We start from the raw sequence: 19,084 nt of genomic DNA on the forward strand, positions 1-19,084 counted from the left end.
TAAGGTTCCTACAAGATGTTCACTCCAGACGGAGTCTCCTTCCTTGGTGTTGCCTTGGAAATCACCTACCAAAGGCACGCGGGGGTGGCAACCTCACAGGGGAAGAGCGACGGCTGAACGGCCGAGGCAGTCACACCCAGGAGCGCCGCCCTGACTATGCCTCTAATGGGAGTCAATGGCGTCAAAGCAGCACAGTGCTTACAGAGCCCCCTGCAAAGCTGCTCGCATGGCCGGCAGAGGGCCAGCAAACATGTCAAACCTGCAGCAGATGTCAGGCGATGTCAGGTCTGCCAGCCACCCGCCCCCAGCAACTCCCTCCCCCCGGTCCCAGGTGGGGCACGGATACTGATGGCCATATAATGTCCGGTCGATTCCCTTTTGAATGGCTCACAGAACCACGAGAGGCGCAAAAATAGAGGTTGTGACCTCTGAACCCTGGCTGTCACCGCTGCTAGAGACACGATTAAGCAGTGATGCTCATAACTGAGTTAGAACCGGAGCCATAACCCTCAAGTCTGAATCACTTAACCTGCCTTAACACGAGCGTGTTTTAGAGCCTCAGTATTGATCAGGTCCTGAATCCTGAACGGAAAGCCCCCATCATAAAGGCAGGGCCTCTGTACCCTGCATATTACCCCGGCCGTGCCCCTCCCCTGCCCGGCTCAGTGGGGTCCCTTGGCGACACTCTGGTTTGGAAGGCAGATGCCTCCGCACATCCAATCAGGGCTGCCTGCCAGATTTACGCCGCAGCATTCCCAAAAACCCAGTAAAGACCCTGACAGGCCTGAGCTCTTATTAACGAGGCGCTCAGGGGACGCCGGTAACCCTGACCGACTAACAAAGCGCTCAATGACAGCACCGCGCTCAGGGCCAACAGCAGGACCTCTGGGGATTTGACCCACTCACCTTCCGGCTCACAGTCCCCATGACACCTGCTGGTCCAGACTGGGAGTGCATGATTATAGACTCAGCACCAAAGTTGTTTATCCAGAACACTCAAGAACTGATTGGATGCTGTGATGTTTCTGACTTTATCTGGGAACTGTTTCAGTTCTACACACACACACACACACACACACACACAAACACACACACACAAGGCCGGTCCCCATGGTGCAGGACAAATCAGTAGACAGTCAAGGGCTGCCACAGCCAAACCCCAAAAACATTTTTTTGTGAAGCAGGACATGTGCGCTGAGCCCGGGGCCCCTTACATCGCCTCCGAGGCGAGAGGGCCCACCAGCTGGCATCACTGGCTCAGAGCGGGGCCCAAACCCCAGGCCGCTGAGAACCATCCGAACCCAGGGCCCCCAGCATGTCTGAGACCTCCTGCGAGGGTCTAAATCGCCTCGCTGTGATCTCACCCCTACTCCCCCTAGGCGGTATGGCGGAGAGGCGGCCAGGATATCCGGGGCTGTTTTTGAACAGCTGTCACGCTTTAACTACATGGCCCACAGATGGGAGGTGGGTGTCGGTGGGCGGCTGGCACAGCGGGCATAGCGCCACAGCCCACGTTTGGAATGCCCATCATCTATTTCTGAGAACGCCTGGGTGCCACCTGCTGCCATATGCCTCGCATGACATATCTCTGCCACCCCATGTGACACTCACAGTGTGGCTGTGGGCAGTTTATTCATGTCGATGGCCCCACCCCTCGCTGGTCTTCGCTAGTCCCTTCGTGACTAAGTGACTATGATTGGAGGGCAGCAGGACTGCAGCTGGGGGGGCTCGGTGAGTCAGTCTGGCTGACCACTGTGCTGCAGGAGGTCATTGGGGTAACGACAGGCCTGGCCAATCGACACGCTGCCTTTACAGGACTGGGGTCGCCGTGGCAACCTCATCAGAGCACATCCATCTGAGTGTTCCATTCAGGTAGTTGCCGGGGGGTCCAGCTTCCCACACCTAAATGCAACGTCATCTGTGTGGGCCAACTGGTTCTCCCCTCACACCTCACGCATCGCCAAGGCTTGTGGGGACAGTGGTGATCTTAGAGAACTGCAGACACACACCTTGGTACCCTAACAGAGAGAGACAGTACCAGCCTGTTCTGGGTCTGCCTCACACGCTGTCTCGCCAAGCAGGCATAAGCATCAGGGGTGTGTCTGAGCACAAGGAAGGGGCGTGTCAGAGAGGGGTGTGTGTCCGAGCACAAGGAAGGGGCGTGTCAGAGAGAGGGGTGTGTCTGAGCACAAGGAAGGGGCGTGTCAGAGAGGGGGGTGTGTCTGAGCACAAGGAAGGGGCGTGTCAGAGAGGGGGGTGTGTCTGAGCACAAGGAAGGGGCGTGTCAGAGAGGGGGGTGTGTCTGAGCACAAGGAAGGGGCGTGTCAGGGAGGGGGGTGTGTCTGAGCACAAGGAAGGGGCGTGTCAGAGAGGGGGGTGTGTCTGAGCACAAGGAAGGGGCGTGTCAGAGAGGGGGGTTTGTCCGAGCGCATGGGAGTGGGAGAGAGGGGGGTGTCTGAGCTCAGTCTCTTCTTTCTGTAGTTGGTTTCATATTTCTGCTGGCGAGTGGGATATATACCCATGTGAAATGTCAAAACTCGCAGGTTTATATTTTTCACTTTGTGTTTTAAAACCTGCACCTGTAACACCATAGTGTTGGATCATGCGTGAGCAGGCTAGCAAAATCCCCAGAGTGCTCTGATTAAGGGACTGAGAGAGAGAGCGAGAGAGAGCGGGGGGGAGATGGGGGGTATCATGATGAAAACACACACAGGGCCATGTGAGGACATGCTTCTACACACAGACAATAAAATAAACCGTCTGATGCAGGAATTTATTATACCCGGGTAAAATTTCACCCAAATCGTTAACGTTAACAGTTTGATGTACTCTAACATATTACATCGGCTGCTGTCTGAAATTTAAGTGCTGAATTGATTTTATTTTCAACAGGGGAAAGTTTCTGGAACAAAGTCTATTCTGCCTTTTAACGGCCCTGAGGTTAGTGCGCTGGGAAAGCTGGACGGCGGCTCTCTCATTCCAAACACACGTTTAGCTCTCTCTAACCACCAGTGATACGACTTCTTTTGATGGGGTGGGGGAGCATGGGTACCACAGGCGGGGGGCCCCACTGTGTAAAGGGTGGCATTAGGCAGCGTCACGCCCCTTAAATGCCCCTCAGGTGCTTTAAAGCAGGGGCACAGGTGGCTCATTCTTGCTAAATACCCGGCTCTAACAAGCCTCTTCTGGGCACACCTGGTGCCCCCAGCTGGGCGCCTAGCAGGCGATAATGTACAACCCCCCCCCCTGCTGGGTCTTGCCATCCGAACACGGAAAGACGGGAGCGTGAGGAGCAAGCAGAGTGTCGGGCTGAATCGTTCAGGTTCACCGTCCGCATCGGTGCCTCGCCACCACCGCTCTGGGTTCCCGGTGCCACCTGGCGCGATATAGATGCCTGGCCAGCAGAGGGACGAGCGCCGTGGGAGATGCCGCCAGCCAATCAATGGCGGGGGTGAGGCCGACAGGAAGTGACATGGACCCAAGTTGCCCAATCTGGGTTCTAATTCCGGCCCCCCCGTCATTGGTGAGGAAATGAGCCCTTTAAAAGTCTTCGGTCACTAAAATCAAAGCTTGTCAGCGTTACGGATGCACATGAAACACACCTCAGCATGAAGTGCCTGACCAGCATTCCCCACCATTTTAACATCAGGTTGTCAGGACAGACATTAGGGTCCCAAAGTCGATCTCAACTGCATCATCGCAGCTGGAGTGGCTTGCTGACAAGTCCCACACCCAACCGCGGCAGCCACACGAAACAGAGCCAAGGACACGCGGGCGAGATTCAGGTTCCATTAATATTTTGCGACTTAATACTTTGACCGACTATTATAATCATAATCCTGCCTCAGGCTTTGTTTCAGAGTAAAGGGCACAGCAGTTTGATGAGGACGACATTACCTGACCGTCCATCTATCAAAACCGTGCCTTTGGTAACTGGGCGGACACGTTAAACTGGTCACCGGGGAACCCCAGGGACTTCACAGCGACAGCAGATCTTTACAAGCCCAGATGCAGGCAGACGCTCTGGCTTTGCGGCTATGATGGTGCATCACGGAAACCTTGTCGAAGGCATCTGTGCAGAGAGCGACAGGAGCTGTGATGCTCCCTGGTCGTCCAGGGGTGAAGCGAGACGAGCAGGTTTTCCTCACTCCTGTTACTGGCATGTGTATATCAGACACAGTGAGCCTCAGACACAGTGAGCCTCAGACACAGTGAGCCTCAGACACAGTGAGCCTCAGACACAGTGAGCCTCAGACACAGTGAGCCTCAGTTAGGGCTGGGTAATATGACCGCAAATCAATACAACGATTAATTCAACATTTTATCTCGATTATGATTAGCAAACGATTATTTTGTTTTTATTTACCCACATATTTCATTTAATTTTTCCATATGTTGTCAGGTTTAAAAAGACCCAAAATTAACACTAAGCGGACTACTTGATTACTATAAGCAAATTATTTAAACAGTATTTATACAGGAATGATTCTGTCCCAAGCTTTTTGATCCTTATAAGCGGTTGATCACCATAACCATGACCACTATAAGCGGGTTCCACTGCATTTTAAATATCGCTAGTTTTGAAACTGACTGGTGGTAATACCTTTGGTTCTGCAGTGTTTACATTTGACCTCTGTTTGTTCGGTGTCCTCTTCACTAAAGCCACAGTGTGTCCAAATGACGGACGCGGCATTTTTCTTTTGTACAAGCTGCTAGAGGTGCTGAGTTGACTCTGTGTTTGAGTTTTCCTCCATGTTGCAGACTGGACGGGGCGGTACTATGTGTTTAAGGTACATGAACACACACTGGGGAAAATAGTAACAGATTTTTTTTAAAGTATTAACAGAATAAAAAAAAAACGACATGTGCAAGATTATGTCGATTAGAGGTTCTGAATGTCGGTTCTGATAAATTTTCAATGAACTACCCAGCCCTAGGCTCACTGCAGACCCCTATGTTGGGTGGGGGGAGAGGCAGACTCCCAGCCCTAGGCTCACTGCAGACCCCTATGTTGGGTGGGGGGAGAGGCAGACTCCCAGCCCTAGGCTCACTGCAGACCCCTATGTTGGGTGGGGGGAGAGGCAGACTCCCAGCCCTAGGCTCACTGCAGACCCCTATGTTGGGTGGGGGGAGAGGCAGACTCCCAGCCCTAGGCTCACTGCAGACCCCTATGTTGGGTGGGGGGAGAGGCAGACTCCCAGCCCTAGACTCACTGCAGACCCCTATGTTGGGTGGGAGGAGAGGCAGACTCCCAGCCCTAGGCTCACTGCAGACCCCTATGTTGGGTGGGGGGAGAGGCAGACTCCCAGCCCTAGGCTCACTGCAGACCCCTATGTTGGGTGGGGGGAGAGGCAGACTCCCAGCCCTAGGCTCACTGCAGACCCCTATGTTGGGTGGGGGGAGAGGCAGACTCCCAGCCCTAGGCTCACTGCAGACCCCTATGTTGGGTGGGGGGAGAGGCAGACTCCCAGCCCTAGGCTCACTGCAGACCCCTATGTTGGGTGGGGGGAGAGGCAGACTCCCAGCCCTAGACTCACTGCAGACCCCTATGTTGGGTGGGAGGAGAGGCAGACTCCCAGCCCTAGGCTCACTGCAGACCCCTATGTTGGGTGGGGGGAGAGGCAGACTCCCAGCCCTAGGCTCACTGCAGACCCCTATGTTGGGTGGGGGAGAGGCAGACGCCCAGCCCTAGGCTCACTGCAGACCCCTATGTTGGGTGGGGGAGAGGCAGACTCCCAGCCCTAGGCTCACTGCAGACCCCTATGTTGGGTGGGGGAGAGGCAGACTCCCAGCCCTAGGCTCACTGCAGACCCCTATGTTGGGTGGGGGGAGAGGCAGACTCCCAGCCCTAGGCTCACTGCAGACCCCTATGTTGGGTGGGGGGAGAGGCAGACTCCCAGCCCTAGGCTCACTGCAGACCCCTATGCTGGGTGGGGGAGAGGCAGACTCCCAGCCCTAGGCTCACTGCAGACCCCTATGTTGGGTGGGGGGTAGGGGTGTAACGATATTACAAACCGAACCGAAATATCGCGATACACCAACCACGATACGTATTGCGAAACTCTCGTGGCGTACCGCGGTACTCTCACGCCCCCTGCTGCCCATTGTTGAGGTTGACGTCATTTGTCTCTAACTAATTTAACCAATTTAAACACATCTTTATTTTATCACATTTGATTAAATTGTATTAGTAATGATGAGCTTTTGTTCTAAATATTATATTCTAAAGTTAGTATTAGAATTGTTTTTTCTGACTAGTCTATATTGGAGGTATTTATTTAATTTTTGTTGTTTACTCAGGTATCCTGACTGTACTAAAAATGTGATGGCAAAGTTAATAAAGAAAAAGTTTAGTTGTTATTGTTATTAAGTGAGTCTATTGTTCCTTAGCATTGCTGTTAAGATTACATCAACCCTAACCCCACAGCAAACAGAAACCGAACCGAACCGAACCGAACCGAGGCTCCAAAACCGTGAACCGAACCGAATTGTGCCTTTGGTGTATCGTTACACCCCTAGTGGGGGGAGAGGCAGACCCCACGCATGCTGGTGACTGCCACTTCTCCAGACGCCACTCAACAGGTGTCCTCAACTTAACTGTACGACCATGAGACTCTCAAAAGACATTCAAGATGAATGAATATCAAACTGTTCTGCTTCTCTAGTTAATGTGAGTGATTCTTTGGGGTTCTGCAGATGGCGTGTCATGCTGTAAACTCGCGTGGCCAGCTAACTAATCGCTCCTCGGGCCTCAAGTTCCTCTCGCTGTGTGAGCCTTAATGAGCTCTGGACATCGATTTCCACCTGCAGGCGATCGACCGGGCGCCGGCCCCGCCGAGTCAGGAGGGCTCGCGGAGATGCCCGCGCTGCTCTCTGTCAGCCACTGCCGCGCCCTTCCCGCCCGAAGGGGAGGCTGTGCTGATCAAACCCTACAAACACGCGGCTCTGTCAGAAAATACGGTTGGGGGAAAAACGAGAGGATGAGCAGATCTTGCTTTTCCTAACCGAGGCAAAATCTCCAGCGAGGTCTGAGTCTCTTTCGACAGCCCTCCCAGTTCCCCCCCCAGCCATTAAAACACTGTGAGCTCATGAGGACATTTCCATGTGTAGGTCAAACAGCGATGTTCATTTCCCTAAACAAACACACACTTCCTTGAGGCGCCCAGTCAGCCTTGGTTTCTCAAACGTTCCTCTCCTCCAGGGAGACATCCTCCACATGGCCGCGGCCGTACCATCACCAACTAAAACGTTACATTTTTCATTGGCTCTGACAGTGAAATACAAAGGCCATCCATCATTGCTTTGACAGAACAATACAGAGCGATATTCATACTAATCTCTACATCCTGCCCGTAAGCTGCCTTGTAGAGGCTCACTACAGTCTAGCCTGGACCTGCCAGATGACCTTCAAAAGATCCACGGTCAATTGCCCCTTGAAGATACCACAGCCTCTTCCATCTCCAAGGTGCAAATCAACATGGCATCCTGCCAAGCCGACCACACCCCTCTCCCGTCCCCTACCCCCATCTCGTGTTTTATTCTGCTTTCTGGGGTCAGATCACAATTTCAGGTTTTCTTCCCTAGTCCACTTATAGAAACTTCTGGAAATGCCGTCTGTCCATGAAGGCCCATTAGAGGCTCATCAGCCTCGATGTTTCCCCGTTCATTTGCCACACTGTCCTGGCACAGTGCAGCTGATGGGAAAATGGGGGGCATTCTGTGCCAGAAAAGACCAAGCATCTTGACTTTAGGGGCAGAAGCACAGTCCACATGTGCCCTCAGAGAGCCTCCCACCCCCCTATCACTGATTGGTCCATGCATGGTCACACCATCACAAGACTTCCGTCCCAAAATAGGTCACGGCAGCACAATGAGAGCAGCCCCAGCACATCTGCCCTTTGTGACACGTGGGTGTGCGTGTGCGTGTGTGTGTGTGTGTGTGTGTGAAGGTGATTGGAATCACACGGTCTGCTACTGAACCCCGCCACAGATGTCTTCCACGCAGCTGTGCCAAATCGCTTAACGCAGCATCAAATGGCGAAGTGATGTGGCATTTTCACGCCATGGCAGAGCTGTCGCAGGGGGCGGGGCCGCCGCTCACGATGCCGGCGCTGTAATAGGAGGGTTCCGCATGGACTCGCGTTTCAGCGATAGCTCAGGAACACCATTTCCAGAAATATGTTTCAATACCGTATCTTTGAGAAAATAAACCCCCCCCCCTCCCCAGCCAGGTTTCCAGTTGCCTCACCTGGTACTAGCTGTGGAACAGGCCCCCCCAGTGCTTCCTGACCTGGCTGATACATGATTGCCCAGGTACCCACAGCCTTGCACTGATTTATGACACAACAAGAAGTAGAAAGGCAGCGCGTGCACACAGACACACACACACACAGACACACACACACAGACAGACACACACAGACAGACACAAACAGACAGACACACACACACACAGACAGACAGACACACACACAGACACACACACACACCGTCGTCTTAACTACACTGTGGCAGTTTTATTTATAATGTGCATGGTGATGGGAGGAGCATGGAAACATCGTATACAAAACGAGCATAAATCGATTCTATGTTAAGACCACGCAATCCAGTATCCACAGAAATAACTGAACTCCACTAAGATACTGAAGCCCACAAAATGACAGCTCGGGGGGTTATTTAAAGCGTCGTAAACACTACAGGAGAATTAAAATAATTTACAGAATAAGCTCATTAACAGAGGCCGCGTCTTTGGCGACCGGCCGCAGTGCATGATGGGAATTCCGTAATTGCCTTCTCTCGCCCCAAAGCCAGCTTCCCCGGCTTAAACTGGAGGCGGCACTCTCTGCCAGTAATGGCTCAATTAATAATTAAACACGCCCGTCTTATCGCCCGCGCCCGCCTCACATTTATTTACGCCACGCGGAGGCAGCATTAGTGCTATCGACGAGGGGAGCGTTTATTAACGGCCGCGTGCGGAAAAACAAACGTGCGGGGTCTCCGGCTGCGATATGAATATGGAGAATAATGAGGGGGATTAAAATGGAGACGGGGCTCAGCGTCTTTGTTTGCTCGCATTTCAAAGCGCTTCCAGGGCTCTGAGCGCTGCCGGGACGCGGCTCCTGTATGGATCTGTCGCTGTTTAAAATTTAAATTCAATCAGGGGAACAAACACGCTGTGAATTTGGGGGGTGCTGGGGCTTTAACACGAGCACAACCCTCACAAAACAAAGCCAGTCCACGGCTGCCGGGCAGGGCGCTCGCTGATGGAGGAAGGTCCCAGTCCATCGTCAGTGCCCAGTGCTGATGTTAATGTTACGCTAATGGTACACGACCGGTGTGTAAAGCATATGGTAAAGGTACGCTAATGGTATGCTAATGGAACGCTAAATGTATGCTAAAGCTGCGCTGATGGTATGTTAACGGCACACTGAAGTTACACTAACAGAAAGCTAAAGCTGCACTGAAGGTATACTCAAGGTATGCTAACGATCTGCTAAAGCTGCGCTGATGGTATGTTAACGGCACACTGAAGTTACACTAACAGAAAGCTAAAGGTGCACTGATGGTATACTCAAGGTATGCTAACGATTTGCTAAAGGTGCACCCCAGCTAACTAGCGACCTGATCTGAACGCCCTTACTGCATGAAGTTCAGCTACATGGAAGGTTACTTCTGTTCTACCTTCACGTTTCGCGCTCCTGCTCTCTTTGTCCCCCTCTTGCACCCCCACCCCCCAGTCTGCTATGTGTGGCCCGGTAACTTTAATGGAAACAATTTATTAAGTCCAGCTTAAAATGCCATCTGCCCCTAAGCCGCACAAAGCCGCTAATCTGGCGGTTTTTTAGCCGGAGCGAGCCGTTCACGCTCTCTTTAAAATGAGCAGAACGGGTCAGAATTAATCAGGATTACAAGGCCACAAATCCACTTCAAAAATGGCTTTTTCTGCACTCTTCCTTTTCTATCCCGAGGCACCCTAGGTTCACTCCCCTCCCCCCACCAAAATGGGAGCGTCTCTGGTCAGAAACGCGGTAAATAGTGCCAAGCAGTGACAGACAGTGACAGACACTAACAGGTTCATTTCACAGTGTGTGTGTGTGTGTGTGTGTGTGTGTGTGCACACATGCACGCGTGTCCCCAGTCTGTTCGGCATCACCCCCTACTATGGGATAGGGTGTACCCAAAATCAGTCTGGACTGGAATTTGAGGAATACTACAGGCAAAAATGTTAATTGCGACCATCTCAAAAGAGTCAGTTATTGCATCAGGAACACAGGGTCAGACTGTCAGGCTGTACTCATAAAGAAAAGAAAAGAAAAGAAACAAAACAACCCAAGATCATTACTGCACCGCTAATGGTTGGAAAAATCGCTTAGGGAGAGTGTAAAACAGGTCAGTGCAAACAGAAGGAAAACATAACTAAATTAAAGGCATGTAAATCCTTAAAAAGATACAAAGCACCAGCCATGGTCCCACTGTAGCATTATGTATGATTATGGCATTACGGCGAGTCTAATAAAGCACAATGCTAAAGCTAATCAGCCAAACGGCGCCATTAACGTGCTCAGCAGGCGTTCTCTTTGGAAGAGTCCATACCCCATTACCTCTGATTCAAGGGTGAGGCTCAGGCTTCCCCACAAGTCTGCCAGAGTCATTTCCCAGCATCCTCGGCTTTCGGTTGCCATAGGTGACCAGCCTTTAAAGGCCTTATCGTGGCAGAAAATGAATGCCCCCCCCCCCCTTCTCTCAGTGACCCCTGCAAAGCCCCTCTCAAACCGCTCTTAAAAAGCTTGCATCTGGACGGTCTGCGGGCTGAGGAGCAGGGCCCCCAGATTGGCCCCGGGGGAATCCCTGGCCAGACAGCATGTGGGAATCCCGGGCAGAGAGGGACAGCTGCTGAGGGCAGGAATCCCAGCATGGACCATAGCCAAACTGGCAACGGCGGGGCAATAAAAACCAGCGGCAGTTACAGGTAAGGGAATGGCATGGAGGCCCCCCCCCCCCCCCCCTTTCCGATCTCACTCTGTGATCATCGGGGGGAATGGAGTGCAGAGCGAATGGGGATTATGGGGGTGTGTTTCTCGCCTGGGAAGGGGGGGAAGGGTGTCCCACAACACTGCAGGTCACAACCTGGGGGTCAAGGATATCCATCAAGCAAATATTAAAATCAGCTAAGTCTGCTGGCTGACATTCGGCTCATTTTCATCACATGTGGGAAAGGGGATATAGAGCGGAGCAACAATAAGGATGATCCACAATAAAACATAAAACAAATCATTTACAGCAAGAACCAAGTCACCCCCCACCTTTGTATCTGTTTGCTGGGTCACTATTTCTTTGGCTGGTTCACCAGTTAAAATGATGCACCACCTTTGCTGGACTGGGTGGGGGGGGGGGGGCATGACGCATGGGGGATGGGGAAATAAAAAAAATAAAAAATCAAGGTTGCATCCTCGATTAAAAGGATTCGATTACTCAGGAGCAGTAGGGTGTTATCTGGGAAATACACCCACAATTCCCACCACCATGGTTTTTTTTCAGTTCTCTTAAAGTCACTAACAAGTGCAGCTCTTAATCTTTCCCAGCTGGCCAACAACCCCCCCACCGGAAACAGCCCCACACTAAACAAATAGCTCTCTCTTGCGTGCTATCATCTATTATTAATGTGCTTGTTTCCCGGACCCTGAGGGAACACGGCCCCATGCATCATGAGCTCACACACCCACACACACAACCGCGGGGCGCCGTCTCCCCAAGGACATCGCCGGCCCCATCTCCCGCAGCCCCCCCAAGGCAGCGTGCACGGAAACAGGTGGGTGGGGGGAGGGGTTTGGTCAACCAGTACCTGATAACATCAGCATCCAAAAATACCAGCAAGCCCGCGGACCTAGAAAAGATGTGGATTCTCGTGCATACAGCCGATAAAAATGACTGTGCAGCTCAGGGTCACATGCGGGCAGGGCACAGAGAACATTCTGGATACGCAGATGGGAGTGGGAGGGGGGGTGTGGGCGGGTTAGAGCACTCACCTTTCTGCGCAGTGGGCGAGAAGAGCTTCTCTGATCCTACATCCGAAGCCTGTGAAGGAAGAGACAGAGATGTTACTGCCTGGGAGAGTGACCTGAGACGGTGTGCGTCAGAGAGACTGTTTAGCCGAGTTGGGGGGGGGGGAGGGTGGCTGTGAAGGGTAAACAAATGCATCAGAGTAAAAAAACGCATCAGTCGAGGTGGCGAGCTGAAAAGGGCGACCTCGAACCCCGACAACAGGAGGTGTGGCCCCTTCACAATCACAGCCACCGTTTACAAAGCGAACGCTCTGAACCTGGACGCGCTCAAGCAGCCTCCACAGAACTAACATTAGGGGGCACTGTTGTGCCGTCAGAAACGCTGCCTGGCAGCAGGCCGTGCAAACAAAGATGTCACAATGCAGAGGAGAGGGATGGAGAGGAGTGAGACAGCAGGAGGCGCCACCTCTCAGAGCCCCGCACGTGCCGGCGAACTCCCCCATCATGGGGAGACGCCGACCAATCACAGAGGAGCCCAGAGGCCGGGCACGGGCATTGTATTAGAGGCCATGTTGGATACATCAGCACTGAAAAACACCAGCCCTAATCCACAGGGGAAAGGAGCCACGGCCCCATCGAGGGAGGCTTGCTAAGGACCGGGCTGCGGACATGGAGCTCGTTAAAAACCAAGCCCTTGTTTCATGGGCATAAGGGCCCCTAGCAGATGAGCCTCTTGGCTTTCACACTTTAGTGATAAACATTCTCGGTTTTTGTGACTGATAACGATCGCGCCTCATTGGAAGCCTGGGGCTCACTGCAAAAGCTCATTATTCAAATGATCTACATCATAAAATTTGCGAGAAGCTGCAGGAGAGCGGCGACACTCTGCTCCAGGGAGAGTCACGCGCATGTCTGCAAAGGCCACGCAGAGCCTTGAATGACGACTGAGAGGCCTTTCCGGCGCAGACAGAAACACCCTCGTGGGTGTCACTGATGGACTACATAGACTCTCCAGCACCATGAGTCTCCCCCCCCCCCCCTTTTTCGCAAAGTCGAAAGTAACGACGACAGACAAGCTGGAATCTTCTAGAAGGTCTGTACGCGCCTCGAGAACACTCAGGAGCCACCGTCAGCCGTGTCCGACACTGTGGGGGGGGAGGCTGTGCAGCTCCGGCGCTGGCGATAAACGCCAGCGTCGGCCTTGGGGCTTGGCTCGGAAAGTTCTGGAAGACACGGCTATTTGATGTGCCGCCAATAAGACCAAAACATATGCAAATGAGGGGAGCAGGCTCGGGAAAGCACAGATAAGTCGAGGAGCCCTGAAAGGAGGGGGCCGCACCTTGGCTCCCACTCAAGGGTCCTCAGAAGCGCCTTTGATGCCTTTCTCCATCGGCTTTCTCCATCACCTCTCTGTCCTCTGCACGGCCTCCACAGTGAGGGCAGCCAATGGCAGAGTGCCGCTGAGTTTGCCATGCTCAGTGGTGAGCTCATCCATCAAACGGCGGGGAGGCTGGGCTATTGAAAGGGCCCCAAAACCGGCTGGGGTTCTGCCTGCGTTCTGCCGCACCAGAGTCCCTATGGTTACATCGTGGAAGTAACTTTGGTCATTAATCTGGATACATCGGAACGCCGTCAGTTATGTTCCGGCTGTAAATAGCGGAAGGGACTTTGAGTGGGATTTTACGGCCTCCGGCGTCGCTTGCTAGAAACTCCCCCGATTTAGAGGCCGATGGTGAACAGGAGGGGTGGCCAATCTGCATGAATCCGCAGAATTTATATTCCTTCTCCGTCTGCGAACATGGCCAGCATGTTTATCCATAGCTAATTATGTTTGCCCCCCTATAAATCACAGCTGACACGCCTGGCAAGTTATAGAGAGCATCCAGGATTCGTCCCCAGGGTTGGGAAGGCGAGGAACAGACTGCAGCTTGATGACGGATGACCGGTAGAGGCGCTAAGGCTAACGGCATTAGCTGGCTATTACCCAGCCAAGGTGACATTTCACTCACGATATTCAGTAACACACAATCAGCCCAGGAGCACACAAAGACCAAAACATAACCTTTTATATAAACTAATACAAAATTGATTTTATTAAAAACATAAATCAGGGCATTTGGGCTACATGTGTTGACGTGCGTTTGTCCTGTGTGACACGTGCTTGTAATCACTGTGCCGACGTGAGGTTCCCTAAGAACTACAGAAGCTGTCCTCCTAAAGAAAAAGCAGAATGGTCTGAGGTCGCCTGGGCAGCCAGTGTTCTGAAAATGCCTCAAATTCCTGCAAAATCCGCTTGTTAGACCCTCCAGCACAAAAACAGCAGCTCTGTGCTGCACACCCGCTTCAGGCCCACCTCACTTCCCCACCCCGTGGCTCCCGTTGGAGCCCGGGGTCAGAGGTCACGCATAACAAATTCCTCGCACTCTTTCTGAGGAGGCGCTCTGGCGAGCATAAATCGGTGGGTGGAGGAGCCAGAGCAAAGGTCAGGGTCTGTTTCCCCCCTGCAAGGAGAAGCTGGGAGGTATAACCGCTTCAAAACTGAGGAAATTCAAGCCATATTGCTGAGGGCTGGGGCCCTTGGACACCCCAACCCCCCTTGGACGGCCCCCCAGGAAGCCTGACCTTAGACGTTGTCTGCAATCTGAGGAAGTCTCAGAAAAGCTGTCAGTGGGGGCTTCAGCCAGTGAGCCCTATTCCTGTCATTAGACACACTTTAGATCGGGGGGGGGGGGCAGTGAGGTCACAGCAGCCGAGGACACCCACATTTGGCTTCGGCAGAATGTCCAAGCCAAGCTCCTGCTTCCACAATATAAAGATGTCAGGAGCAGTGAAAGGGACAGGGCCACTCATCACTGACCAGCCCTGGCCCCCAGCATCAATAAAACAACATTAACCTGCTACCCTAACACCCCGTTACCATGCTGCTATGGGCGGATGAGGATGGATAAAAGGCGGACAGGGGCAATAATTAATACGGCCACAAGACACAATTAAGAAAATTCAAAAATCTAAATGCAAGACAAAAACAGAGAAAAAAATATACACATCCTTCAGTCCCCATCTCCCCCCCCCCCCCATCCCCACAGGGCCGGCAAAACGTGAATATTCCCCTGCCTGATGCAGCCGGGAACTAATCAGGGAAAACGACCTTCTGCCATGGATTTATGAAAGGCATCGATCAGTTAAGGATGTAATTTCACAAAGACATGAAGGTCAGCAATTATCCTCTTTCAATTAACCTCGTTTTCTAAAGACTGCTGAGAGCTCGTTTTCCCACAGCGGCAGCGTTCCTGGCCTGAGGGGCGCGAATACCTTCGGTGTGGGACAGCGGGGGGGGGGCGAATGTCATTGGAGCCGCCAGACTGAGGGGGTAGAAAGGGAGACGGAAACGGGTACAGGCAGGCATGGTGAGGACAGGGCGGCACCCCCACCCCCAAACATAGCAAAAACACCCCCCCCGGCACGGTCACGCACCCATCGGGGTAACGAGGCTCCATATCATGTTTCATTACCCAGGTTTGAGGGAATGCGGCTCTGGGCAAGATGGCGTCAGAGTGCGGCTTACAGAAAGCCCACGGAGGACCACGGCGAAGCGCTGGAGAAGAACACGGCCGGTGACACCGGGGTGGGGGCTCGGCATTAAGCACTACACAGTCACCCCCCCCTCGTCTGTCCTCTAGCTGTCCGCAAAGGCAAAGCACAGATATGCAAGTGACGAAGGCAATTAGGGCAGCATGTCATAATTTTTTTTTGGGGGGGGGGGGGGGGGGTGTGCAGGATGTGACACAGTTTGCCCCCCCAGCAGCCTGCACCACGAGAGGACGGTGCTTTGTCCCAATCAGCTCACCCCCCCCATCTTTGAGCACCCACACCGCATTCCTTGGAACGCCCCGGATGTGACAGCAGGCATGGCGGCAGCCCGGGATGGTGGGGGGGGGGGGGGGGTGTCGCTTAGACACAGGCGAAGTTCCTTCCTTTCCCGCGGATACGTGTCCCTGTCATTTAACAGCTTCCGGCATGAACATCCATCAATGTTCCCTGCTGCAGGCGGCTCAGGGAGGTGAAATTAATGGGGGGGGGGGGTATTCCTAAATCACAGAGTGCACCATACCACCTACAGCACCCCTAAAATGAACAATAATGGATGCAGTCGACCCAACACTCCAGGTCCCCCCCACACTCATGCAGATAGGTTGGGTGTGGGCGGGGCTTTGGCTGGGGCTGCCCGCCTCACTCTCCTCAGACTCTGTCGGTGACAAACATTGTGGGGGCAGGTGGGAGGCACCTCACCCACCCCCTGAGAGAGCAGCTGCGGGCCCTTATCACAGTCGCCTGTCACTTCACTTTACAAATTAGGAGCCTATCAGGCGAAAGCATGGGCTTGTTTGCCCAGTGGGGGGGGGGGGCGGGGCACACAAGAAAACAGGGGTATTAAAGCTGGGGGCACAAATCATCACACAGCAGCTCATGGGGGCCAAGAAATGGGACTAGAAGGGCTGAGATAAAAAATGATGGGCGGCCCCGAGAGTTTTGACCACTAGGGGGCACCATCCAGGGGGATCTCACCCTAAGAAGAACGGAAACAAAACAGACAGGAAGCTGCATGACTGGGGGGGGGGGGGGGCATCCGTGTCACAGAGATTTCCATCAAAGGCAGATTACATCGCCGAAGCGGCGTCTGCAATCAGCAGGGCTGTGAAATCAGGTGGATATTTATGGGGGTGGAGGGTGAGCCGGTCAGGAGGCTGATTCTAATCAGGGCACCTTTCAGCAGGCCGTGGGAAAATAAGGCAGCCCCGTCGAGGGGGGTGGGGGGGATGCGCAAGCAGGGACAGGTGCTCATGAGTCACATGGAGATGCAAAGGGGGGGGGGGGGGTCACAGCCATGGGAGTATAAAAATGCAAGCAGGAGATAAAAAGCAATTAATCTGAAGGAATCAGAAGGGTTCTTTTATTACCTGTGACAGAGACCCCCACCCTATGCACTGCTGGAGGGGGGGGTGGTTAATTCTGGGCTCACTGTCCCAAGGGAGGCTATGATTAACATCAGGGCAGGAAGCTTGCTCGCCCATGTTCAGAGAACGAGGGGACAACTCGCCTGAAAGCATTCGGACAACTAGGTCCCGTGGGAATGACGTGTAAATGTAGATGTTTTGTTAACTGGCAGTAAAAATAAGTGTCATCACGCAAATCTGAGCTGGTGCATTTTTTAGTTAAGTTTAAAGTTAAGCAAACGTGGGAATGGAATGAACGGCTCCCTTGTTTTAAAAGGAAGTTTAAATGTCAACCCAGTTTCCGTTATCGTGAAACGCGACCCTGACCATTAACAGTGGAGAGGCAGGGCTTGTTAACACCATGACGATGACAGGTCGGTTTCCTCCTCCGAGAGTCGAGAACCCACACTCTCATGGGGCCATCAGGGGCTGCATGCTGTTTCTGCATCCAGGCCACACCACTCACAGCCCAAAAACCTTGGCCCCTGTTGAGACGTAGTTCAGAACTCGGCAGAAAGCCAGACAGAGAGCGAGGGTGTAAAAACGAAAAAACACTGGAAGGTTTTTCCCAGACTTCCTGACCGGACCCTGCAGCCTCACGTCAGACGGGTGATGATGGCTGACAGCAGCCACGTTCTGGACACTGCACACCGTGTCACATTGATGGCATGCTGTCGTGCTGGAGCGGGGGACTCTCCAGAATCCATGTGACTGAGCTTAACTCACCCCTAGTGACTCCTAGTGACACCCCAATTCAAAGATTATTTTTAGTACTGCTGTCCCACACTCGTGCCCGATTACACTTTGGGGGGAGCCAAGGTTTGCGTTTGGCGTCTGTGCACAGCAATTGCATTGGGATACATGTGCAGTTTGTACTTAGACATTAGTGACAGGCGTGCCTGCCTGTGAAATCTGCGAGTATCGATTCGGTAGATTCCTGCGGGATGCAGGATTTGGCCCTTCCTCATTTGGACATGGCACTAAAAATCAACAGCAGCTCTGCCAGGACGTGGCAGATCCAGGCTAACGGCAATTTTCACTCGACGTGTAGGAAGCTTGAACGATAATGAGGGCCTGGGTTTGCGTCTGACCTTCAGTGACCCCTGTGTGGGAACAGGAGAGCTAATTATTTTTTTTTAAACACAGAAGCACCTGTACAAAGCGGCTGAAGAAATTAATGAACGATGCCAGGAATTACGTAACGGTAAGATGATTTAGTGCAGAATCTGTTGAGGCTCACAGCGGCAGCACAGCCTAGTTATGACAAAAAAAAAAAAAACTCACTGCTGATTAAAATATAATGACACAAGTTAATGCAACCTTGTATTACAAAAAACACGCTCAATTATTCATGCAGAATAAAAACAGCAACAAGCATAACATCTCCCTGGGCGCATAAACGCGGCGGCTTGCGTTCCGTGAATATTTTGGCAGCAGCTACCCGCAACTTGCGGTTTGTCTACACATATGGGGATGTCACTTATTTTACCGGCAGCTGTTGGTGGATAAGAGCAACCTCCCGGGAGGGGGGGCGGGCGGGGGCAAGGGAGTAGCCAGATATCCTAGGACCCCTGAGAAAACGTCACCTTGGGCCCCCTGCTAGGGTTGACCCATTCAATAACAGGGATTTTAGGGCCCCTACAAAGTGCCTGAATTTGTCATAATATTCATACCCTGCTGATGCCCCTGGCTGGCATTTATAAAACAATATCAAATTTCTATGATCCAAATAGAAAGAAAAGTGAACAGAGCTACTGTGGTCCACTCAGCTATTTTTACACTAAACACTCCTCCCAAAATCTACATTCATGATTTCGATGCAGAAATTCAGGAATATACCAGGGACAGAGATTATTTAAATTTTATAAAAAATACTGACAACTCATCATATAATTCTCAGGAACAGAAATGCCGGCCGTTTTCAAATTACACAGGAACTGGACTAAAACGTTCATCGGCAGCTTGAGTCAGTACTGCAGGTTGGGCCTAACTTAATCTGCAGCTTCAGAACGCTCAGGGGCCACCAGTGTTTAACCCCCCCAATTTCCCCGTAGCTGGCCTCCTTCATGAGACAAGACGAGGCATTCC

The 19,084-nt window shown here is 52.5% G+C and overlaps 1 protein-coding gene across 7 annotated transcripts in view; it reads right to left on the reverse strand.

Moving 5' to 3' along the window:
• The window catches only part of fbrsl1 (fibrosin-like 1), a 196,596-nt gene that overhangs the window by 13,742 nt on the left and 163,770 nt on the right, over window positions 1–19,084 (reverse strand). For all 7 annotated transcript variants that reach the window (XM_023812306.2, XM_023812309.2, XM_023812308.2 and 4 more), the window contains exon 6: window positions 12,027–12,075. In XM_023812306.2, coding sequence (XP_023668074.1) covers window positions 12,027–12,075 — 49 coding nt within the window. The remainder of the gene's footprint in view (window positions 1–12,026; window positions 12,076–19,084) is intronic.

The sequence above is a fragment of the Paramormyrops kingsleyae genome, chromosome 2 (assembly GCF_048594095.1).
Source record: "Paramormyrops kingsleyae isolate MSU_618 chromosome 2, PKINGS_0.4, whole genome shotgun sequence".
NCBI lineage: Eukaryota > Metazoa > Chordata > Actinopteri > Osteoglossiformes > Mormyridae > Paramormyrops > Paramormyrops kingsleyae.